Source organism: Impatiens glandulifera, chromosome 7 (assembly GCF_907164915.1).
Source record: "Impatiens glandulifera chromosome 7, dImpGla2.1, whole genome shotgun sequence".
In the NCBI taxonomy this organism is placed as follows: Eukaryota; Viridiplantae; Streptophyta; class Magnoliopsida; order Ericales; family Balsaminaceae; genus Impatiens; species Impatiens glandulifera.
The window spans coordinates 842,270-868,567 of record NC_061868.1 but is presented as its reverse complement, the minus strand read 5'-3'; the positions used below and the strand labels follow the sequence as shown (position 1 = coordinate 868,567).

General features: G+C 28.4%; 5 protein-coding genes across 6 annotated transcripts; 4 read left to right on the top strand and 1 right to left on the bottom strand.

Moving 5' to 3' along the window:
* Positions 1-1,901: 1,901 nt before the first annotated feature.
* Positions 1,902-2,786, top strand: LOC124944824 (nuclear transcription factor Y subunit C-1-like). The gene has a single exon (XM_047485172.1). It carries the CDS (start codon positions 1,902-1,904, stop codon positions 2,784-2,786), a length of 885 nt encoding a protein of 294 aa, XP_047341128.1.
* A 7,436-nt stretch (positions 2,787-10,222) lies between these two features.
* LOC124910592 (thylakoid lumenal 17.9 kDa protein, chloroplastic-like) lies at positions 10,223-10,981 on the top strand. The gene is made up of 3 exons (XM_047451263.1): positions 10,223-10,546; positions 10,629-10,743; positions 10,850-10,981. Exons 1-3 carry the CDS (start codon positions 10,248-10,250, stop codon positions 10,913-10,915), a joined length of 480 nt encoding a protein of 159 aa, XP_047307219.1. The 5' UTR covers positions 10,223-10,247; the 3' UTR covers positions 10,916-10,981.
* Positions 10,982-12,345: 1,364 nt separating this feature from the next.
* LOC124910625 (nuclear transcription factor Y subunit C-1-like) lies at positions 12,346-13,245 on the top strand. Of its 2 annotated transcripts, XM_047451296.1 has the most exons (2): positions 12,346-12,376; positions 12,464-13,245. In XM_047451296.1, exons 1-2 carry the CDS (start codon positions 12,346-12,348, stop codon positions 13,195-13,197), a joined length of 765 nt encoding a protein of 254 aa, XP_047307252.1. In that variant the 3' UTR covers positions 13,198-13,245. The 2 variants fall into 2 exon arrangements, with proteins under 2 accessions (XP_047307252.1, XP_047307251.1); XM_047451295.1 differs by having other exon boundaries at positions 12,346-13,245.
* Positions 13,246-14,939: 1,694 nt separating this feature from the next.
* Positions 14,940-15,314, top strand: LOC124910590 (protein transport protein Sec61 subunit gamma-1-like). The gene is made up of 2 exons (XM_047451261.1): positions 14,940-15,104; positions 15,182-15,314. The coding sequence occupies exons 1-2, from the start codon at positions 15,011-15,013 to the stop codon at positions 15,295-15,297; spliced, it is 210 nt and encodes a 69-aa protein (XP_047307217.1). The 5' UTR covers positions 14,940-15,010; the 3' UTR covers positions 15,298-15,314.
* Positions 15,315-22,376: 7,062 nt separating this feature from the next.
* Positions 22,377-26,298, bottom strand: LOC124945513 (TITAN-like protein). The gene is made up of 7 exons (XM_047485961.1): positions 25,952-26,298; positions 25,483-25,609; positions 24,135-24,423; positions 23,990-24,039; positions 23,374-23,419; positions 22,764-23,188; positions 22,377-22,515 (listed from the first exon to the last, which is right to left on the bottom strand). Exons 1-7 carry the CDS (start codon positions 26,236-26,238, stop codon positions 22,495-22,497), a joined length of 1,245 nt encoding a protein of 414 aa, XP_047341917.1. The 5' UTR covers positions 26,239-26,298; the 3' UTR covers positions 22,377-22,494.

Below are 26,298 nucleotides of genomic sequence, written 5' to 3'. Positions count from 1 at the left end.
ATAAAAAAAATCTATTAATAATAAATAATAAAATTTATACAAATAATTAATTGATATTTTTTATATGAAATTGTAAAAATAATTTACAAAACTAAACTTTTTAACTGAGATATTCTAAAAAAAGAATCACTTTAATAAAGAACTCAATTGATTTTTTAAACGATAAAATTTGAAATAGAATACATCAAACCAGGGACGGATCCAGGAATTTGTATTGGGGTGGGCTTAAATTTTATGTAATAAATTATATATCAAAAGAAGACTTAAATAAGTTAAACTCTACCGGATTTTAAAACATAAAATTCATCTATAATAATATATATTTACATTTTTAGATAAATCTCATTCAATATATTGTGTCAAAGAGTCAGCAAAAAAATTATGCTCTATTTTATTGCGAAGTTCCGTCTTCACATTTTTATTATTGAAAATATTTGCTCCGTAGTAGTAAAAGTTGTAACGTTAAAACTAAATAAATATTTTATTAAACAGTTAGAGTGAAAATCATAAGAAAAATAGAAAAAAAAAAATTGAGAGGTTGTTAACTTGTAATATTAATCTAACATAATAAAATCAAATCAGTTATAAACATAATAAAATTAATCTACATAAATTAAGAAGTTGGATATTATGGAAGAGAATTAGAAAAAAAAAAAATGATGATATTTGTAAAGAATTATTATTGTTTTATTATTATCTTTATTATCATTCTCATTTTATATTTATCTCATAACTTGAGGAACTTGTTTATTTATTTTGTTAGTACTTATAACGAGAAAGATCTCAAAAAGTGGGTGTCAGTTTTCTATTCTCTCAAAACTTAATCTCTAAAATTCTCTATTATTTTTTTAATCTCTCAAGATCTAATCTTCAAATCTCTCAATTATTCTCTATTTAGGTTGATTACATAAATTAAGAATATGGATATTAGGGTAGAGAATTAGAAAAAATAATAATAATTAATATTTAATCTCTTTTCAAATTAGAAAATTAAATATAAATTTATTAAATAAAAATAATTAAATGAAAAAAAAATTAATAGTAATATTGAAAGTTAATTAATTATATGAAATTAACCTTCTTCTTATTCTTCTTCTTATATATATATATATATATATATATATATATATATATATATATATATATATATATATATATATATATATATATATATATATATAAAGTATTGGGTATATATTCTATATAGTATAGCATTGAAAAGGAATAAGAAGCAGGATGTTTTGATTTTTTTTTTAATTATATATATATAAAATAATTAACGTGGTGAGCTTAAGCCACCTCAGCCCTGTATGTCCGTCCCTACATCAAACGAACTCACCAAATAAATAACTCACCAAATAAATTTTCCCCATCCACTATTTTAATTTGAATTTTCAGAAAAAGAGAAATGGAAATACCGGGAACAGTGTGCGTTCTGATCAGTATAATCAGACACAGCTGTGATATCTTTGGGCAAGGATTCACGAATTTTTTTTTTTTTTTTCTAAACTAAAACTTATTTTATTTCAAAATCTAATCTCCAATTCTTGCCCTAGTTTATTAATAAACTGGTTAACCTACATGAGTGGAAATTCGAAACAAGTGTTTCTCTAATAATAAAAATTCAATAAAATAATATTTAAATTAAATTTCATTATTTAAAACATATAAAAATTAACAATTATATAAAAATATTATTTTAATTATAAATATAAGGTGGGTCTCCCTACCTGTATCATTTATCTCAATCCCTCTATTCCTACCTAATTTTTTCGAAAAAGAACAAAAATAAAATAAAAATAATAATAATAATTAAATTTGCTCTGGTTTTCTATATAACACCACTTTCATAGGGAACATCAAATCCACAATCATCTTCCCTATTCTACAATTTCCTACCAATGGAGAATAACCAGCAAAACCAGCAGCTCAACCAGCAGCTCAGCCAGCAGCAGCACCAGCAACAACAACACCAGCCACAGCAGCACCACCAGCCACAGCAACAGCAACACCACCAGCCACGGCAGACCGGAATGCCTCCTCCTCCGATGCCATATCCAACCCACAATCCTTACCACCACATTCTTCAGCATCAAAAACAACAACTTCAGCGTTTCTGGAACCTTCAGAGGCAAGAAATCGAACAAACTACCGACTTCAAAACCCACAAACTTCCCTTAGCCCGAATCAAGAAGATCATGAAAGCTGATGAAGATGTTCGAATGATATCGGCTGAAGCACCTGTTCTGTTCTCCAAAGCATGTGAGATGTTCATCCTTGAACTAACTTATCGATCCTGGCTGCATGCAGAGGAAAACAAACGGCGTACTCTTCAGAAGAACGACATTGCTGCTGCGATTACTCGCTCTGACATCTTCGATTTCCTTGTTGACATTGTTCCACGTGAAGAGAACAGGGATGATGGTACTCATGGGATTGAAGGGATTATGAGCGCTGCTGGTGCTGCTAGCAGCAGCGATCCTTATTACTACCCTCATATGGGTCAAGACCAGCAGCCGCAAACTAGTGTTATGATGGGACGTTCTCCAATGCCCACAATGCAGACCCTACCCCCATTGCCCCCAATGCCCCCAATGCAGACAATGCCAACCATGCCTATGGTCGATCCGGGGATGTATGCTCAGCCGCCGTCCCAGGCATGGCAGTCGGTTTGGCAGACAGGGGTCGATGATGGCCCGTATGGAGATTGTGGGAATATGGGACCGGATCTCGATGATGGTCATGGACATGGACATGCGTATGTTTTCTCTTTCTCTTTACTTTAAATTTGGTCATGAAATTATTAGATCTTTAGATAGTGTTTGTAGATCTATGCATGCATCCATTTATTCTCTCATTTCTTGTATTTTTTGTCAAGAGTTCAAGTTTTCACATTTTAATTTCTTTTGATAGCTCAATTTTTTCATTTTAGATTTCATTTGACATTGAGCTTAAGATCTAGAATGTGATCTAGTCAAAACACAAATTTGTGATTAAGTTTAAAATCCAACTAAAAGTTAAACCTTTTATAAATATGATAGATCTGCAACCAAATCAAATATTTGGGATAATTCTCACTTTCAAAATTAAATTACTAGTTTTTTTATGAACATTATTGGACAATTTTTCATAGGACTTGCTTTCATGAGGAGATGTTCCCTGTTTTCTCCACCTTTATAAAGTTCAAAACGTTAATTGAAAATAAGTTTGGTCATAAAATCAAGGCTCTTCAAACTGATTGGGGCGGTGAATATCGGCAACTCTCAGCATTTTGTGATTCACAAGGAATTATTCATCGACGATCTTGTCCTCACACGCATGAACAAAATGGGAAGACAAATTTATAACTCTATTTTAAAGATTTTGTCAAATTTAAGATTCTTAATTTTTTATCATTTTAAAAACTTTACTCATAATATTTTCTTATACTTAATACTTCATGTTAACACCGTTAATTTAAGAAAAATTCTGTTAAAATATTTTTCATATTATTTATTTAATATATTTATTGATACGTCATTAACTTTTATATAATTCTAATTTATTTATATCAAATTCATCCTCAATTCCTCTGCGGAGGCCGACTACGGTTTTCCTCAGCCATCTCCGATTCTCCACCTCCACTAAGAATTTTTATTCTCTCTCCTTCTCGGACTACGGTTTCTCCCAAACAAATCACTGCCACTTGCTGAAAATGTTTGCTGGTGAATATAAATAGATTAACTTTGGGATTATATGGTGTGAAAAGCTTCTTGATCTTGATGGCAATATCATCAATGATCAGACTACAAGTTGATCATCTTCCATACCTGTATTGAACATCATCTTCCGGCTTATGCATCCCATCCTTGAATGTTATAAAGAGTTTGTAAATCGGTATTCATCGAAGTTGGAGGGACTGATACATTCAACGATTCAAGTTGCACGCAAGTTCGGGCGGCGCTGAATGTGGACATGCACTTCCTTTCTCTATTTTCACATCCTTTCGGATTTTGGCATCGTTACCTAGTCGAGCTGTGTGCCGGCCTTGTGGTACGAATATGATCATTCAGCATTGTTTTTGACCGGATTCTATAAGCTCAACTGTTGTGTTCAATTTCTATCCTTGAATTGACGTCGGACTATCAGATAAGTCATCATCAATGCTTGAAAAACCTCCGGTTGGTACAATCTCGAAGTCTCCATTGATTAGAAGACGTGAAATTAAGAGAACGCCATAAATTAAGTAAAAAGGAAGTAGGCGGGTGTCGGCAGCGGGGAGAAGGGCGAGTGGAAAGCGGTAGAGAAGAGGTCGGATGATGAATTTGATAAAAGGGAAATTATAATTTTATGAGGAATGATACATATCTCTACTGGGATTCTCCGAGAGCAATGGTGAGAGCGATGGTGTTAACAAAGAGTATTAAATATGATAAAATATTGTAACTAGAGTTTTTAAAATAACAAAAAATTAAGAGAGTTCTAAATTTAAAAAAATCTTTCAAGTAAAGTCTTAAATTTATCATTTATCCCATTTTTCATATGGGGTTATGTCAATATTTCAATTTTATGTGTTTTATAAATGAGTTTTTTCTTCAAACATCTTAAACCACCTTAAGAGATCTAGTCTTGTTTTATCACCTTTGAAATACATCTTTCTCTAATTTATTCGTTTCTACTTTCTTTTTAATTCGGTTGGGGATTGAATTAGTGTCATTATTATGAAATTGATTCAATACTTTACATGCATTTATGATTCAAAGACAACATATATAGATTTATTCAACCCATTAATACAATTAGTTTGATTATGGTATAATAGATTATTTTAATGAAATATAAAAAAGTTTATCAAACAAAGACCTAACACAACCCCTACATATCAAGTTTATTCTAATGTTTGAGCATATATTTACGTCGATTTCTTATCATTTTTTGCAGCTAAAATCGACTATCTCTTCTGTGAATCTGTGATGCAATAAAAGAAGGAGGGGATGGGAAGTTGAATTGCTGGTCCAGGGAAACTTGTCGTTGTTTTTACATCCACTTTTCGGGATGTTTGTTTTTGTTTTAAAAACCTTGTGGACACTTGGTTCAAAATCCAAGTAGTTGTTTGTATCACTATGATGTGTATCTTGGTATTTCACTTTGGTTTTTTCTATTAATCTCTTTTGCAGTTGATCATATCTTTTTTGGGATTGCTTATAATTTTTATAATTAATTATTTTAGTTGAAATATTAGGGTTAACATGAACTTAGATTAGGTGACCCATAGGCATGGCTAGATTTAAAGTTTGGAGTACTAGTCAAAAAAATCTTACTTATTATTTAACTTGCATGTTATATTAAAAATATATAATAATTTTAGTTAGTTAATTAAATATTTTTTTACTCCATTAATAAATTAATAAGTACAAAGTTGCAGGTTTAACCCTGGTATAAAACAGTCAAAGATGACCTAGGAGAGGTTGAGGCCTATACAGCTATCTAAATCGCCTCACTATATTTTCAACCTTTATAGATGTATATGTATAATAAGATGTGCCTAGTTTGTTTTATACCTAAATTGTTTAAATTAACCATTATTATTTAGTTTATTTATATTTACACATAAGTTTAATACAAACTTCAATACATTAAAAAAAACAGTAAATAAAATTATTAAACTGTTTACATTAACCATTATATTACATTTGGGTAATTGGGTGGTAGGTAAACTAGTATCAAAATATTTAAAATGAAAATTTTAATTTAAAATATATATTAAACATTTTAGGTTTATGGTATAATTTTAAAACATAGTAAACAATTATATTTAATATTTTTTACATTCGAATGTGTGAAACATTGTAAACCTGAATAATAGACACGACATTACACGAATGATCAATATCGTAACGTGCCTTAAGCATGAATGAGTAATCTTGTGCCGATATATATGCCCAATTATAATGATATATTGCAATCACTCATATTTATTAATATTTTAAATAATTTTAATTAAAAGTATAATGATAATTTATATTTGAAATTGAATAATATTGTGCAAGTATATATGCCCAATTATAATGATATATTGCAATCACTTATATTTATTAATATTTTAAGTATTTTAGTTAAGAATATAATGATAATTTTCATTCAAAGTTAAATTTTAAAATAAATGAGATAACACTTTATTTAAAAAGAAGAAATTGAAAGTAATATAAAAACGTTTTGGAGTTACTCAGTAGGAGAAAGAGCTTAAAAAAACAAAATAATGGAACTTGAATTATCATAATCGAAATTTAAATGGTAAAATAATATTTAGATTTATTTCAAATAGGCAGGAATATGTGACATCATGAGAGTCAATGAAATGCTATCAAATTGTTACAAGGATTGGGTGACATGGCCTTCTCTAAGCTTTAGATTTTAGAGTTGTTGGTTTATGATCTTAGTGTTTTTTTAAATATGTTTAGAATGTTTTTGTGATATTTTGTTTTTTTTTTATTTTGTTTATTTAATCGAGTTTCATTTATATCATATTAAATTTATTTTAATTTAATTTTTTTCAATATTACTTTTGATAGTGCTTAATTTGATAGATATTCATCATTAAAATTTCAAAATTTCACAATAATATGTGGGAAGATGGAAATATTGTCAATTTAACTTGGATCTTACATTTTTATATAATTGATTGAAGAATATTAATTGAATAACATAACTATTTAGTAGAATTTTGAATATAGTTGATTGATGAAAGAATACAACCAATCGAGGTATGCAAGTATTGTCAAGTTGAGATTCCAACCGTTTCTAGAAGTACTAGTGAGTTGAAAAAACACTTATTAAAAAGGTGTAAGTTGAGTTCACTCTATTAAACAAATAAAACCAGTATATGTGATAAAAGTCAAACTATATTGACGAACGAGACGATGGAGCAAGAAAGTGTTTTGGTTCAAAATACTTTTAACCAGAAAAGGTGTGAAATAAAATTGACTGAGTTTGTGATCCTCGATGAAGTGTCATTTAAAGTTTTCGAAGGAAAGGGGTTTATCAACTTATTACATGAAGCACAACCGAGGTTCAAGGTTCCTGATCGAAAGAAAGTTGCAGGTATGGTTTTTGATTTATTCTTAGTTGAGAAAGCTAAGATTCAAAGTGTGATTAATGACCAAAAGGTAAGTATCACAACTGATACTTGGACGTCCATTCAAAACATAAATTACATGGTAATTACCGCTCATTTTCTAGATAGTGATTGGATATTACACAAAAGAATAATAAACTTTACAAAAATTACTAGTCATTTTGGAGAAGAAATTGGCAAGATGGTTGAAATTTGTTTGAGAGAGTGAGGATAGAAAAAGTATTTTCAATTGTAGTTGACAATGCTTCCTCTAATGATACTGCAATTTATTATTTGAAAAAAAGAATGAAAAGTGAAAATAAATCGTTATTTGAATTGTTAAGGATGACTTCAAGGAGCTTAATACCTCAACAATTCAAAATATCTCTCCTTTTCCATAGCCTATACAATTCAAAATCCATTATTTCTTATGTTTTGCGCAGACATGTCACCCTTGTTAAAAAAAAACGACTAGCATACACATTTTAAAAGTGAACACTATTTCCTACATCTTATTTAATAACCAATAAGCATTGTCACAAATTGAATTGTATACACATTTGAATTGTATATGCATCTTTGATAAGGAAGAAGAATTTCTTGAAAAAATTGATGTTCGCTACAAGGAAAGATTGATAGCTAAAGACTACGCTCAGAAGGAAGGAGTTGATTATAATGAGGTATTTTGTCTTATTATCAAATACTCTTCTATTAGAATTTTGTTGGCCTTGGTAGCATAGATGAATTTGGAGCTAGCTAAACTAGATGTGAATACCGCACTTCTACACGGTCATTTGAACGAAGAAATCTACATGTCTCAACCAGATGGATTCAAAGTTGCTAATAAAAAAAATTGGGTTTGCAAGTTGAACAAATTATTGTACGGATTGAAGCAATCGTTGAGACAATGATACAAATGACTTGACAAGTTTATGATGGACCACAACTACACAAGAAACAAATTCAATTCTTGTATGTATTAGCGCAAATTGCAAAATGTGCCTTATATAATTCTATTTTTACTAATGTATGTTGATAGCATCAAAGAGCCAATATGAAATTGACAAATTGAAGGCTCAATTGAGTAGAGAGTTAGAGATGAAATGCATGGGAAAAACCAAATATAAACATTGTTTAGATTTGGTAAATATCTCACGTATTTGAGTCGGCGCTGAAGAACGTCAATTGGAAGTACTTAAGAACTATTATTTAATGATGAAGATTTATATTGGATACTTTTCCAAGGTAGAAATTTGTTATTTTTTGGCACAATTAAAAATCCCACGTCGGATGAAGATGGGAGTGGAATAAGTTTTTTAATTTATAAAAAAAACTCTCCTCACAATTAGAATTTCACACCGGAAGATGATGGGAGTGGGGAAGTTTCTTAGTCTATAAAAGAAATTCTCCTCTCTTTGGTGCCACCCAATATTTGTATCTCTTCTTTCTTATTAATTGATAAATTTAGTGCCCGGAGACACAATCAACATTTGGTCAAACTCCGTTATCAAATTCTTAGTGTGTTCTTTCATTTGTTTATTCTTTTATTATGTTAGTTTTCCACAACATTGACCTTATTCATGTCGCCCGCAAAAAAAGGGAAAATACCATAGACTAACAACACTAACAACTTAGAAAAAGATTCGTATTTAGTTGTGGAAGGACATTCCCATAAACAGTCAAGATTACCCACCTAAAGTCATCCCCACGTTTTTTCTACTAAACGCTCCCAGAAAATCTTTCAATACTAACATCCATTTTTTTCGAACATGTCATCATTCCATGCCACTAAAATCCCACCCACAGCTCCCACATAATCAAAAAAATTTCAACCATAAAGCCGCCAATTACAAATATCCCTAACAACCCATTAATCTATACACTGCATCTTCGTCTCACTGAAACAATAAATACCACATTTGAGATTACCTAATAGAGACTTAAGTATCACACGCTTATTAGTACCATTGAATCCACAAACGTTCCACATAATAATCTTTCCAATCATTATGTAATTGATTATAATACACCTTGCTCTACTTCGAAACTCGTTTCTTAGTCTTTAAATAGCCGGTAGGAAGTGTAAGCTTTCTCATTTTTCTGTGTTAATAGCTAGCTATTTGGAAGTGGAAGAATTTCACAAACTTTTGAACACACCTCCATTTCGGCCTCAAGTACTGCCCATGGACAGAGGATCTATTAACATTTAAAGACATATTGTGGGTTGAGAAATCCTCACAAACCTCATCATCAATATCATACCCAGTTTCTGTGACAACATATTTTTCTAATGAAATAACATGCATGTACACATGTGGTTTATGATATAAAATTCTAATAGGGGTGTCAAAGGAAATATTGTCCATAAGAGACAAAAACTCATCCTCAAACAACTTCATTGTGTCCACATTGGCAGCCAACTCAGAGATAGGATGTGGGAACGTCGTCCCACGTTCATTAAACACTGTCAATTGAAGCTCAAGACGTGGTGGAGATACATCTGATGTAACAATAATGTCACAAACATATGAAAAAGATGAAAGTGGTGTCTCTAAAATCGAAATAGAATCCTTAATAACTACACTCATTATCCGAGAGACGACAAAATCAGAGTCATTCCCACTAAGGTAGTGATAAAGATCCAAAAATTGTCAAATACAAAATTTAGAAGCAAAATTTTGTAAGTAATAATACTCTTGAAGGCTTGAAGCTATCTTATACTAAATCTAGTAAGAAAAAAAAATACAATATCTAACGTTGGATAATTATATTCGTTTGATGTGTTTTCCTTAACTTTCTAATTTAATTGTTTAAATTTTTTTAAATATATTGAGACAATATTTGTTTTGTCTAACTCGAAATGATTACAACGTTTTCCTACTCGGGACATTTTTGAATGAAATGAATATAAGTTAGTTTTTTCAAAAAAAAAAAAAATTGTATTTACTTTTAAGAAACTATAAAGAACATAAAATATATTGGAAAACCTATTAAATCACACCAAGACCAGCCTCATTTTGATACAATTTAAGCAAAATAAACTAAGAATTTCTGTTATTTTTATAAAAAAAAAATACTCAATACAACTTCCACACCACATGTGTCATGTACCATGTCATGTACCATGTATGTAAACAAAGGAGAAAAAAAAATCATGACTTGCATTCATCTCCTTCTCTTTCCTCCTCTCACCCAAACCAAAATAGTGAAGCGGTTCTCATTCACAAGAAACTCCAAATCTATCCAACCAAATTCAATATCTTCTTCTTCCCAAAAACTATCAAATCCTCAAACCACCTTCTTCTCCGATTTAATCCCATTTGCATTAACAGCTCTCATAACCCTAACTTCTCCATTACCCTCCTATGCAATTCCATCTCTCAAATCCTCTCCTCTCTTACCCACCACTCCATTCTCACAGTCCAAGAACTTACCCACTGGTTTGGAAGATGGGTAATTTCTCTTTTCATCACTTCCCTTTAATAATTTGTAGATGCTTAATGAAAAAGTTGTGAAATTTCTGCTTTTTTTTCAGGAAAATCAGGCCCTGTCCTTCTGTTAATCCGGGTTGTATTTCCACGAATCCGAAATCTTCTTCCTTTGCATTTCCATGGGAAATTCCACAGGGTTCCATAGACAATGCTATTCAGGTTGAAAATTCATTTTTCTTTCTTTCTTTTGAGATCTTGGATTCTTGATATGTATATGTATGATGAAACTATCACCAGTACTTTGATTATTCCTTTTGAGTTTCAGAAATTGGAAGAAGCCATTTTGAAGACAGAAAAATGCAAAGATTATGGTTTGGGAAGACATGACTGATAGTAATTTGTGAATACATCAAACGAACTCACCAAATAAATTTTAAAAAACAATACTAATATTTTAGAGCGATAATAAAAATTATTTAATAAAAAAAATAGCATTATTGAATTGTCACCATCCACGGTTTTAATTTAATTTTCATAAAAAGAGAAATGGAAACAGTGTCATCAGACACAGCTGTGATCATCTTTGGCAAGGATTCTCTTGTTATTAACGAATTTTTTTTTATTTTTTTTTTAAATGTCATTTATGATAGTCAGTAAATGCCAAATATTAAAAGCTTACGACTTGTTTGGCTAAGTGTTTATTAAGTGATGTTAAGTTTAAAGAGAAAAAATAAAATAAAAACAATTAAAGAGATTAAGAATTAATATTTTTCAACATTTTTAAAATTTATAGAATAAAATAAAATACATTACTTTTTATTTTTAAAATAGAATATTTGGGTGATATTTTTTTTGTATACATCACATATAAAAATTATATTTTAGATAAGGGTCTAAATTATTTAAAAAAATTAATGTGATTTTGATAAGTTAAACCAATATAATATATAGTTGATCTCTTGTAGGTGACATTCAAGTTGAAATTGGATAATGAATGGTGTCACAATACAAATAATACTATTAAAGACAAGATATATATATAATATAATGAATAAATTTAATTTAAAATGTATTAAATTTTTAAGTTTTATCGTATAATTTAAAATGTGATTCAATTATACTAAAAATAATTAAGAAAAAAACCAAAAACAAAATTGGATGAATAAGTAGGCGACAAAACATACCAATGAACCGTGCCAAAAATTATAAATGTGAATATTATCGACAACACAAATAAATTGATTCCTCGTCTAAACACACAAAAAAAAATATTTTAGACTCAAATCAGTTATAATAATTTTATTGTTAATGTGAAAATCATATTTTATTATTAAATGTGAGTGTAGTATGTTTTGAGTATTTTAAAAATACATTAATTATTTAATTTGTGTCAAAAAATGTCTCATGTTTTTGACCTTAAAAATAAGTTTAATTCTAAACTAAAACTTATTTTATTTCAAAAACCAGTCTCCAATTCTTGCCCTAATTTATTAATAAACTGGTTAACCTACATTGGTGAAAATTTGAAACAAGTGTTTCTCTAGTAATAAAAATTCAATAGAATAATATTTAAATTAAATTTCATTATTTAAAAAATATAAAAATTAACAATTATATAAAAATATTATTTTAATTATAAATATAAGGTGGGCCTCCCTACCTGTATCATTTATCTCACCCCTCTATTCCGACCTAATTTTTTCGAAAAAGAACCAAAAATAAAATAAAAATAATTAAATTTGCTCTGGTTTCTATATAACACCACCTTCATAGGGAACATCAAATCCACAATCATCTTCCCTATTCTACAATTTCCTACCAATGGAGAATAACCAGCAAAACCAGCAGCTCAACCAGCACCACCAGCAGCTCAACCAGCAACAGCAGCACCAGCAACAACACCCGCCACCGCAGACCGGAATGCCTCCTCCTCCGATGCCATATCCAACCCACAACCCTTACCACCACATTCTTCAGCATCAAAAACAACAACTTCAGCGTTTCTGGAACCTCCAGAGGCAAGAAATCGAACAAACTACCGACTTCAAAACCCACAAACTTCCCTTAGCCCGAATCAAGAAGATCATGAAAGCTGATGAAGATGTTCGAATGATATCGGCTGAAGCACCTGTTCTGTTCTCCAAAGCATGTGAGATGTTCATCCTTGATCAACTAACTTATCGATCTTGGCTGCATGCAGAGGAAAACAAACGGCGTACTCTTCAGAAGAACGACATTGCTGCTGCGATGACTCGCTCTGACATCTTCGATTTCCTTGTTGACATTGTTCCACGTGAAGAGAACAGGGATGGTGGTACTCATGGGATTGGAGGGATTATGAGTGTTGTTGGTAGCAGCAGCAGCGTTCCTTATGACTACCCTCATATGGGTCAAGACCAGCAGCCGCAAACTAGTGTTATGATGGGACGTTCTTCAATGCCCACAATGCAGACCCTACCCCCATTGCCCCCAATGCAGACAATGCCAACAATGCCGACCATGCCTATGGTCGATCCGGGGATGTATGCTCAGCCGCCGTCCCAGGCATGGCAGTCGGTTTGGCAGACAGGGGTCGATGATGGCCCGTATGGAGATTGTGGGAATATGGGACCGGATCTCGATGATGGTCATGGACATGGACATGCGTATGTTTTCTCTTTCTCTTTACTTTAAATTTGGTCATGAAATTATTAGATCTTTAGATAGTGTTTGTAGATCTATGCATGCATCCATTTATTCTCTTATTTCTTGTATTTTTTGTCAAAGAGTTCAAGTTTTCACATTTTAGTTTCTTTTGATAGCTCAACTTTTTCATTTTAGATTTCATTTGACATTGAGCTTAAGATCTAGAATGTGATCTAGTCAAAACACTAATTTGTGATTAAGTTTAAAATCCAACTAAAAGTTAAACCTTTTATGAATATGATAGATCTACAATCAAATCAAATATTTGGGATAATTCTCACTTTCAAAATTAACTTACTAGTTTCTTTATGAACATTATTGGACAATTTTTCATATGAGGGTTATGTCAATATTTCAATTTTATGTGTTTTATAAATGAGTTTTTTCTTTAACATCTTCAACCACTTTAAAAGATCTGGTCTTGTTTTATCACCTTTGAAATACATCTTTCTCTAATTTATTCATTTCTACTTTCTTTTTAATTCGGTTGGGGGATTGAATTAGTGTCATTATTATAAAATTGATTTAATACTTTACATGCATTTATTATTCATACAAAGACAACATATATAGATTTATTCAACCCATTAATACCATTAGTTTGATTATGGTATAATAGATTATTTTAATGAAATATAAAAAGTTTATCAAACAAAGACCTAACACAACCCCTGCACATTGATCTACATTGGAATTGAGTTTAATCTAATGTTTGAGCATATATTTACGTCGGTTCTTTATCATTTTTTGCAGCTAAAATCGACTGCCTCTTCTGTGAATTTGTGATGCAATAAAAGGAGGAGGAGATGGGAAGTTGAATTGCTGGTCAGTGAAACTTGTTGTTATAATTTAATGAAAACTCTTTTCGGGATGTTTGTTTTTGTTTTAAAAAACTTGTGAACACTTGGTTCAGAATCCAAGTAGTTGTTTGTATCATTATGATGTGTATCATGGTATTTAACTTTGGTTTTTTCATTAATATCTTTTGCAGTTGATCATATCTTTTTGGGGATTGTTTATAATTTTTATAATTAATTAATTTAGTTGAGATATTAGGGTTAGGATGAACTTAGGTTAGGTGACCCTATAGGCATGGCTAGATCCGAAGTTTGGAGTACTAGTCGAAAAAAATCTTACTTATTATTTTACTTGCATGTTATATTGAAAATATATAATAATTTTAATTAGTTAATTAAAGATTTTTTTACTCCACTAATAAACTAATAAATACAAAGTTGCAGGTTCAACCCTGGTATAAAGCAGTCAAAGATGACTAGGAGAGGTTCAGGCCTATACAGCTATATACAGCTTGCCTATACAACTATCTAAATCGTCTTACCATAGGTTCAACCCTATAGATGAGATTCCTGTAAAATCCATCTTTCACGTCCATTAGCTTTCCTTTCCTTTCTTTCCCAAATTCACAACATCTTCCTTCTAAATTATTAAGGATGACTTCAAGGAGCTTAATACCTCAATCAAAACTATAAGAAATGCTGTTATTTTTATTCATTCTTCTCCATCCAGATTGAACAAATTATTAAGGATAACTAGTATGTCAACGGTACCTATGGATGTTAAAACAAGATGGAATGCAACTTATAAAATAACCTGAAATAATAGTTTTTTAGACTTTGACCAATTCAAATAAATAAATAAAATTATTCATAAAAGAACACGGATTCATAACGTGGATTCTAAAGATCTCTCATTTTCCATAGCCTCCTTCCTTCCCTCCCTCCCCGTATATAGGGTTTCAACAATTCCTTCTTTGAGTTGAGAAGAAGAGAAGAGAATAGAGATGGACGCCTTGGATTCCGTCGTGGATCCGTTGAGAGATTTCGCAAAGGACAGTATCCGACTCGTTAAGAGGTGTCACAAGCCCGATCGCAAAGGTAAACAACAAACCGGATCTGTATTAATTTGATCTGAGATTTCATTTCAATATCTGATTTTGCTTTTGTTCGTGTAGAATTCTCCAAGGTTGCCGTTCGTACTGCGATCGGGTTCGTCGTTATGGGTTTTGTTGGGTTTTTTGTTAAGCTCATCTTTATTCCCATCAACAACATCATTGTCGGCTCTGGTTAGGTAATTATTATTATTATTATTATACTAGCTAGATCTGGAGTATTTAAACCAGACTTTAACGTTTTAGGATTTCTTTTGATAGTAAGATTGCTTGCTTTTGCATAATCATGTTTTGAAACATAGGTGTTCAATGTAGCTTAGATGCATTTTGATGTTTTTTTTTTGTCTGAAATGGTTCAAGAAAAGGATTACAATGTTTATGTTTTCTCTTCTTCATTGCTAATCTTTCCATACTGTTTTGGGTTTCTTACTTGATGTTGTCACTTTCTCCCATGGACACATAGAATAGAACACAACTTCTTTGAACTGTGTTTGTTGAGTTTCTTGATTAGAAACACACTAAGATTGGAAGAATTTCAATGAATTAAACTTTTTATTAGCTTACAAAATGGATGTTGAATGTAGTTTTGTTCTTTTTACATTTGCTTAATGTTTGTAGATAAATTGTTTCTAGGAAATAACTTCTTGTAGTATTCTTGATTTGGGTTTTTAATGTTGCTATTCATTTGAATAGATTAGAAGAACTTGTTTGATCTTGGGTTTATTGCCCAATACAATTCAAAATGATCTTGTTGATGTAAAAATGTGGTATATTAGTTGATGATTTAGTGATGGCCCTTCTTGTAGAATAAATTATATACTAAAACAAGAACACTTGTTCAATTCAATTGTATTGTCTTCTTACACCTAATAGTATATTATTATTACACATTGAGGTTCCTGATTTATTGTCACTATAATTTGTGGTTGGTAGAGCTCTATTTATGATCATTTTCCTGGCCGTTCTTAGATTGGTAATTTTCTTTTTGCAGGCTTTCAGGATTTACAAGTTTATAGGAAGAACACAAACACAAATTTTTAATCTAGTGGATGGAATTCAGTGTTAATGTGGAATTTCTGATGTTGTTACATCTTATTATACACTAGAGAGAGAGATAATGTTTATTTTTGTTTTAGGATTCTTCTTTCATAGATATGGACTTCAGCTTCTTAATAAATAAAGTCTAAATTTCTATTATTTTGCTTTAGCATCTTGCTCTTGTACTCGTTAGAAGTTATTAGTGAAATAAATAAATAAACCATATTTAAGTAAAAATTGTATGTTAAAAATTATTTTAAGTTATCATTTTGGTAAATTTTAATGCTAATCTAATGTGAAATTTCAGCATGAGCTAAAAGGAGTCAAATGGACAACATTTTATTGTGCCATATAGTTCAAAAAGAAATGCAAAATATTTTAATGGATTAAACACATTATTGATAAAAGTAAGTATTTTATGAAAATTATATATAAAATTTTTCAAGTAAAAATAAATTTATTTATATTTTATAAATAAAATGTGAATGTGAATTATTCTGTTGTATAGGTAAAATAATGTTAATTTTTTTTGGTTGAAATAAAATATTTTTTAAAGTAGTATTTTATTATAATTATATTAATTATTAAAAGATGAGTGTTAAAGGGATGAAATATGAGAGAGAATGATGTGCCATCGTATTATTGGTTGAAAAAAAATAAAAAAATATCAATTAGTTGAAAAAAAAAATGAGGAAATAGAGAAGAGAGAAATTATTTTAAGAGGAATGACAGAGGAGGGAATTTGAGGGAAGGAATGATGTATCACTACATTACTGTTGGAAAAATGATAAAAGATGAGGAGAGAGAAGAGAGAAAAATTTTTGTTATTTTTTTTTGACTAATTAAATTGAGCCACATCATTCCATCCTCATTCTATCTCTCAAATTTTCTCTCTCAATCATTTCTCATTCATCTCTTATTTTAATTTTTAAATCAGATTATGTCAAGTCTCTAATTTTCTCTCTCAATCATTTCTCATTCATTTCTTATTTTAATTTTTAAATCAGATTATGTCAAGTCGGTCTCCATAATCCCCTTCCCTAATTATTTTTTTTATTAAATAAAAAATAAAATTAAATAAGTTTGTGTATGTTAAAAAAAATGTTTCTAAAATCTTTTTAGATTTTGATTTCTTTTAAATGAAATTTTCTTTTCTTTATTCATACCAACCAACCAAGTAAGCCAATGTTAATTTATATAGAAGTATAATTAAACTTAATATCTGCACTTAAAAGAGTATAAAATGAATATAATTAGTAAAACTTAAATAAAAAAGAGAGTTGTAATAAGATGAGAAAAATTAAAGTGGAAAAATATAACCCTATTAAAATAAGAAATAATGAATTAGAATGAGAGATATTTTAACTCAATATTTTTTTTATAAATTATTTTTCAATAACTTACAAAATATAATATCATTAAATAAAATTTACAACAGTATTTTACTACATAATTTGTAGGTTTTTATCGCTGCAAGGGAAGCAGGACATACTTTGTTTAATATATTATCTAAAGTGATGGTGACATGACATAATTTGTTTAATGTCTTATCTAAAGTGGTGGTGACATGACATAATTTGTTTTATATATTGTCTAAAGTGATGATGACAGAACATAATTTACATAATTTGTTTAATGTCTTATCTAAAGTGGTGATGACATGACATAATTTATTTAATATATTGTCTAAAGTGATGGTGACAAGACATAATTTGTTTAATGTCTTATCTAAAGTGATGGTGACATGACATAATTTGTTTAATATATTGTTTAAAGTGATAGTGATAGTGACAGAACATAATTTGTTTAATGTCTTATCTAAAGTGGTGGTGACATAACATAATTTGTTTAATATATTGTCTAAAATGATGATGACATGACATAATTTGTTCAATATCTTATCACAATCACTTTAATAAACAGATTAGAGCATCTCTAGGAACCATTTCCTGTTCTACTCACCTTTCAAACCATTTTTCCCAAACTATCCACATTTTCATTCACATTCCCAAACTACACACTTTTCTCTCTCTAAATCATTAATCAACCTTTTAATTGCACATCTTCTATATTAAATTCACTAATTAATTTATTTTATAAATACAAATATATATAATTAAAATTAATAATATATATTAAATAAAATATATTACATAAATATTAAAATAACATATACTTTATTTTTACTTAATTTTATAATTATAATATATATAATTAAAAATAAACATTATAAATTAAATAATACAAATAAATATTATAAACTAAAACAAAAATCATTACCTACACCTTTAATATTATATATTAAAATAAAATATATTATATTATATAAATATTAAAATAACACTTATATTACATTAAATATTAAAACAACACATATATTTTATTTCTACTTAATTTTATAAATATAATATACATAATTAAAACTAAACATACTAAATTAAATATCAAAATAAATATTATAAACTAAAATTAAATAAATAACATAAACCTTAAATAAAATAAACTAAATCTTAAAATATTTATATAAGTATTAATTTAAAAAACCTTAAAATAAAATAAATTATAATAAACTTTAAAATATACTTGTTATTTTAATATTTATGTAATATATGTATTATTTTAATATTTATATAATATATATTTTATTTTATTTTAATAAATAATATAATATTAAAACTTTATGTAATTTAATTTATTTTTGTATATAATATTTTATTTTAGTTTATAATATTTATTTGAATTATATTTATAATATTTAATTTTAATTATATATATTAAATATATATATATATTTTTGTATTTATAAAATAAAGTAATTAATGAATTTAATGTGAAAGATGTGTAATTAAGAGGTTGATTAATGATTTAGAGAGAGAAAGGTGAGTAATTTGGGAATGTGAATGAAAAGGTGGGTAGTTTGGGAAAAAATGTTTAAAGGGTGAGTAGAACAAGAAATGGTTCGCATCTCCATCTCCAGCCAGCGCGCACAACATCTCCAGCGCGCACAAGATGTCTGCACTCTTATTTTTTCAAATCAATCTTCCACCTCTAGGGCACATGTTGTACTTGGCAAAACACTCCAATGCTTAGCCCACTCTTTTCTCTACTCCAATACTTAGCCCACTCTTTTCTCTAAATAATTTAAATGTGAATTTTATTTATACTATTTTAAATAAATAACTAATTTATACTATTATAACTAATATTTCTATATTATAAGAAAATTTGAGAATTTAAATCCTTAAAACATGTTAATATAATTAATAAAAATATATATTAATTTATTTAAAATATATATTTATTAATTAAATATATATAACTAATATTAAATAAATTAAAATATAAAATATTTTTATAATTTAAAATATATATTATAATATTAAAAAAATAAATTTGAGAATATATAACTATTTTTTTTATATTATAGGAAAATTTGAGAATATATAACTAATATTTCTATATTATAATAAAATATAAAATATTTTTATAATTTAAAATATATTATAATATTTTTATAATTAAATATATAACTAATATTCTTATATTATAGATATTATAGGAAAATTTTAGAATACAGTCTATACAAATGGAGTGATAGAGGGAGGGAATGATGTGTCACTACATCACTTGATTGGAAAAAGAATAAAATGTAAGGAGAGAGAAGAGAGAGAAATTTTGTTATTTTTTTTACTAATCAAATTGCGTCACATCATTTATTCCCTCAAATTCTCTCCCTCAAATTATAAAAATATTCTAATATATTTTAAATTATAAAAATATTTTAAATTATAATTACATTAAAATGTTTATTGACATATTTTAAGGGTGAAATTCTCAAATTCTCCTATAATATATATAATATAGGAATATTATTTATATATTTAATTAATAAATATATATTTTAAATAAATTATATTAAAACGTTTTAAGTGTTTAAATTCTCAAATTTTTCTATATTTATAATATAGGAATATTAGTTATAATAGTATAAATTAGTTATTTATTTAAAATAGTATAAATAAAATTCATATTTAAATTATTTAAATAAGAGGGCGGAAGCATCAGAGTGTTTAGCATCGGAGTGTTTTGCTCAAGTATAACATGTAACGCTTTCTACTGAGATGGAATATTGATTTGATAAAATAAGAGGGCAGAGGTTATTTAGAGCATCAGCAGCGCAAATGACCTGTGCCCTCTTATTTTGTCAAATTAATGTTCCACCTCAGCATAAAGCGGGCACATATTAAACTTGGGCAAAACACTCCAATGCTTCTGCCCGCCCTCTTATCTAAATAATTTAAAGGTGTTTTAAATAAATAACTAATTTATACTATTATAACTAATATTCCTATATTATAGGAAAATTTAAGAATTTAAACTTTAAAACGTGTTAATATAATTAATAAAAAAAATATTAATTTATTTAAAATATATATTTATTAATTAAATATATAAGTAATTTAATTTAAAATATTTTTATAATTTAAAATATTTTTATAATTTAAAATATATTATAATATTAAAAACTGAAAATGACCTACATAAAAACTGAAAATGACATACATAAATAAATTGAAATATAAAATATTTTTATAATTTAAAATATATTATAATATTAAAAATATAAGAATAAATTTGTGAATATATAACTAATATTACTATATTATAGGAAAATTTGAGAATATATAACTAATATTTTTATATTATAATAAAATATAAAATATTTTTATAATTTAATAAAATATAAAATATTTTTATAATTTAAAATATATTATAATATTATTATAATTTAATATATAATTAATATTCCTATTTTATAGTAAACTTTAAAATATATATTTATTTAATGTTATTATAATGTTACTTAAAAATAGTAGAAAAAAATATTATAATTAAATGTATAACTAATATTCCTATATTATATAATATATTATATTATCTAATCATGAAAAAGTCAGATGGCATGACCGGCATAGAGGGCACTGCCCTCTTTTTTCTTTTATCTACAATGCAAAAAATGAAAAAAACCAATAACCTGCCCTTTTCCACGCTGTCCAATGCGGGCACAGGTCATGCGTTGGAGATGCTTTTAGATTTTATCCAAATTTTATTACAAAATCCAAATATTCCATCACATCTAATCAACAATTTTATTCACAAAAATACTAAAATTATCCTTCACTTAAATATTTTATTTTATATTAATAAAAATTCACTTTAATATATATATATAATATTTATTTACATTTTAATATTTTTTAATATAAATTAAATTTTAAAATTATTTTATTTTAAATATTTTTATTAATTATATTAAATTAAAATTAAAACAAAATATGAATTCAACTATTAGATACCATTTTATTTAATATAACATTTAAATTTTAAATAATTTAAATTAATAAAATAATTATACTAAAAAATAAAATTAATATATTTTTATTAATTTATAAATATATCTCATCTAAATTAAATATTTATAAAAAAAAATTTAATTTTTTTAATAAATAAGATTGTGTTAATAAAATTTAATATTAATATAAATTAAATAATGAAATTATTATTAATTTTTTTATATAAAGAGAATGTGTGAGAAAAAAGAGTATATACGAAAATAAAATTTAAATCTGGGTTTTAAAGGAGAGAAAAATTGTAAGTAGGAAGAAAAAATTATATATTTTGAATTTTTCAAATCCGAATTAAACTCAATCCGAATTTAATTTAAACAAAAATAATTAATTCGGTTCAAATTAGTCCATCAAAAACTCACCTCTTTAATTAAGAAAATATAATTAGTTAACTTATATTATTAGTTAATGTTTAATTATAAAAAAATATATATTATTAAATTTTTAATGTTATAATTAATTTTGTTTAGTTATATGTGTATATGAAAAAGAAAGATACAACAATAAATAAAAAATATATTATATTGAGGTGAAATAATTTACAGAAAAAAAAATTAAAAAATATATTTTATTTAGATAGTTTGAACAATATGGATAATCCTAATCGAATCCAAACTCAATCCGATTTCAATCCAATCCGAATTAGTATTTCGGATTCGGATTGAGTTTCGAATAAATCACCCAATGCTCAAATTTACCTTTGCAAATCTACCTTTGCATGTAACTCATATTTTCTCACAAGTTGACATAAAAACAAAACAAAACAAAACAAAATCTATCATATCTATTTACAAAAACATACTTATCTTCTCAAAACATTCAAATAGATATAATATTAGAGATGAATGTAAGATGTAATATTTCTAGAATGAATTACATCTAATGCCCTTACTTGTAGATGAAACCAAATCTCCTTTTGAGAACAAAACATCACTCGTCTCTGTCATTTTTCTGTAATATAAAAAACAAACATGAATCTTTTAAGGAAACTGTCCATAAAAAAAAAGCTAAGAATTGGATACTTTTACAAGAATCCTATTCTTTCATCATATATTATATAGGACATATCAAGCCAAAGCCTTTTCAAGGCCTTGTTTCATGAAATATTAAATAATAAAGATATTTTTTTAGTCATTTTACCCAAATAAGCCCACATTTGGTTACGACAATCATTCAAACAATTCATAATTTGAGCTTACCATTCTTTTACTAACATATGGCTGAATCTTAATCGACGCTTCAGATTCGGAATCACCAACTTTATAATTAGTTGATTTTTTCTTCTCTTCAGACTCAAATTCTTTTCTAGATTTCTTCCGGGTGCCTGATTGCCAAACACTTCCAAAATTTGGAAGCCAGTTTGGATCCACATCTCTGGAAACAATCTCTCCCCTTTTCTCCATTTCCATCTCGATTTTTCGTTGCTCTGCCCAAGCAGCTCCCACTCGATTTGGGTTCAATTTACTTTTCCCTCCTTGCTTCGAAAGAGAACCACTTGACCGACTTTCAGATTTTAGTCCAACATTCAGATGATCAAACCAAGGAGGTGGTGCTCCTGAGTGCACATTTCCTTGACCATCTTGTTGTTGTAGAGGGATGGAGATTTTAGTTAGGTTATTCAAGCCTGGGGAGGAAAATGTAAATTAGTAAGACTTATATTAGACAATAGGCCTATTTGAAACACTTTCTGTTTTTGGATTGAGAAATTATCTATTTTCAAATGTAATCTCATCTGGATCCACAAACGAGACAGAGCAGTGTTTCCAATAGGGGCCAATTACAGTAAAAGAAAACGAACTAAGTGCTCACCTTGATTTACAATCTCTCTGTTTACCGCTTCTCCATCTAGATGGACCTATGTCTCAATCAAGAAAATCAAAAAGCTTTCCAATAGAAAGAGAGCAGACAAATATTTATGCAAGGAACTAATTAGAGTTGTAAGAATTACAATAATGCTCAAACTAATGTCTCTATTCATGTGCATACTTTGACTTTCTAAACTAAGAATGTGTTTTGATAACACAACTTATAACTCTATCATTTGAATTAAGTTCATCTCATAATTGTTATTTAAAATCACTTAATTATTTAAACTCATCTCAAATTAAACAAAAAAATATGAATTAATAAGATACGTTATCAATTACATAACTTGATAATCTCGTTTGAGTGTCCACAAGATAACTTTAGTCCTTAAAAATTAACCAAATTACGTCGTTGTAAGAGTAAAATAGTGTATAAGTATTTTTCTTAACATTAATTCCACATTTTATCAAATCAACTTGCATAACAAGTACTTCAAATATTGAGAATTCATTTTTAGAGACTAAACTCGTTCGGCAGTTAAATTTTTCAGTTTTATCAAATGCACCCTTAGACCTTCTAAAATAACTATGAAATGCTCAAGGTCAATGAACATGCTTACCCCTCCTCCAATACTGATGGAATCTTTTCTAGCATAAGTATTACTTGTACCTGAGTCAAATATGTATTAAAAAGAAAAACATTAGAATTACATTCTTCAAATTACTTCAAACTATTATAATAGGAGATGTACATTGCATACACACCTGTTAAATAGTTTGCATTGCATGGAAATTTCTCAAACTGTGAGCTCATATACAGAGTCTGATTGTCTCTAACTGAAGAGAGGTCTGAGCCTGTAAACTGATGTCTCTCATCCGTATTCTTTTGTAAAGGCAAAACACCATTCATATAACTAGAATTAATTGACTGATTAATATTTTGATTGAAAGTATCTATACATTTAGAGTAGAATTCATTGTGGATATCATTCAGAGGTCCATGAGTCGTTTCATTTGCACCATCACTTTTAAGTAATCTGCACTTCTTCTCCCACTAAAATAACAAAGAGGGAAACTCAATGAGTTATTTGTTGATAACTTGAAGAAAAAAAAAAAATCTCATAGACAAATGGAGATAATTGTAGCCACTCTGGTTGTTCATTACAAGAGAGTTTATCAAAATAAAATGGACCCATTTGGATACACTTATGGTTTTTGTATCTCGATATGTTTGAAAACAAAATTTACTTGGGGGATTTTTTTGATTTTGCATCTGTGCAAACAGATCAAGATACAAAAACAATAAGCTTTTCCAAAATGGGGCCATTGATATCACCTCTTTGGGTAATTGTTTTTGGCTCCACAATTGTCATAGAAAACTTATATTTCTATGATATGTAGATGTCATATGACAATTGTTTTGGGTAAATATATTTGTACTGTTCCTAAAAAGAACATGACACATGCAAAGATTCCATGAGAATAGAAGGTTTGAGAACAAGCAAGTAAAACAAACTGAATGTAACGGACCTAGGCTTCGATAGGCCTGACTTCGCCCATTAGTTGAATAATATAATTAGTCATATATTGTTAGCTTACTACAATAAATAAAGGAAGTAGCTAGGTTATTTCTTATCGGCTTATATATGTTTAAAGACAAGACTATTCCTCTCTTAACTCAGGCTATTTCTTTCTCATCTTTAATATCCTTGGTTTTCATCTGCTTACTTCCTTCTTGTATAAACCCTAGAGGTTTGTTACACTGATCGTATAATTGAATTAAATTAGTCTTGGTTGAACAATATTTATCCAAGTTTTGAGGAATCGCCCTATGTGATTTCAAGCGTTCGTTTTATTTGAGCTATTACAAGGTATAACGTTATAGTAAATTATCGGGTCAAATATCTCAACATTTCTCCACAATCCACATGAGTTTTACATATAGTTTCAGTAACTTACAAGTGAAGTAGTTCAAGTAAGAAACCCTCTAGATTGCACATGAACTCAAATCATAACAAGATAACATGCACTGAAAGAGTTGTAGATCATGGATATAAAATATTGAAGAAAATATAAGGATTTCAAGAACAATAAACAATATCATAGGGAATACCTTTACTACGTCTGCTTCCAAAATCCTCAATGAATCCACCTTATCCATCTTACCACCATGTTTCCACAAAAAACTCTTGGTGTTCTTCAGATGACTCACACTCGCCAGATGATGAATTGCAGTGCCACTACCAATCAATAATGTTCAACTTACAAAATATAGTGAATAAAGAGGACAGCAATATTCCATTTAATTTTCTCACGTTGCACTAATAACACTTCAATTCCTACCGTAACTGAAAGTCCTATACTCATGAAAAAAAGAATTCGGATAAAAATCATAACATGATTTTTTTTCAAATCTTGAGCTTGCTAAATTTGAAATCATTTTAAGAATTCAGAAACAAGTTCAGCCAGGATGATAAAATCTAGGACAATTCTTTTGGGTATTCATCATCAAATCTATCATTATATTCAGAATTCAAAATTGTACTTCCATGTATCTACCGAAAGCAGAGAGGAGTACTTACAAGGCAAAGAAGCTGGGGAGTTCTTCAATATCGCAATTGCAGAAAACGCACCAAACACGATTCTCGGAACCATGGGGGACAGGACTCTTCAGGTATGAGCGGATGTTGGAGAGCTTCTTATGGAATCGAGAGATGATTGAGGATAGTGAATTGACGTGGCTGGGAAAGTACTTGTGACGATTGCCTTGATTATGATTGAGGTTGCACACCTCACAGAACTCAAATATTACACCATCCTTCTTCATTTTGGAGCTGTTAGAGGAGGTTTGATCACTTCTCTCCTTCATAGAGACCTTATCCTTCTTCGGTTAGGGTTTGGTTTTCCGACTGCTAAATTAGAAGGGGAT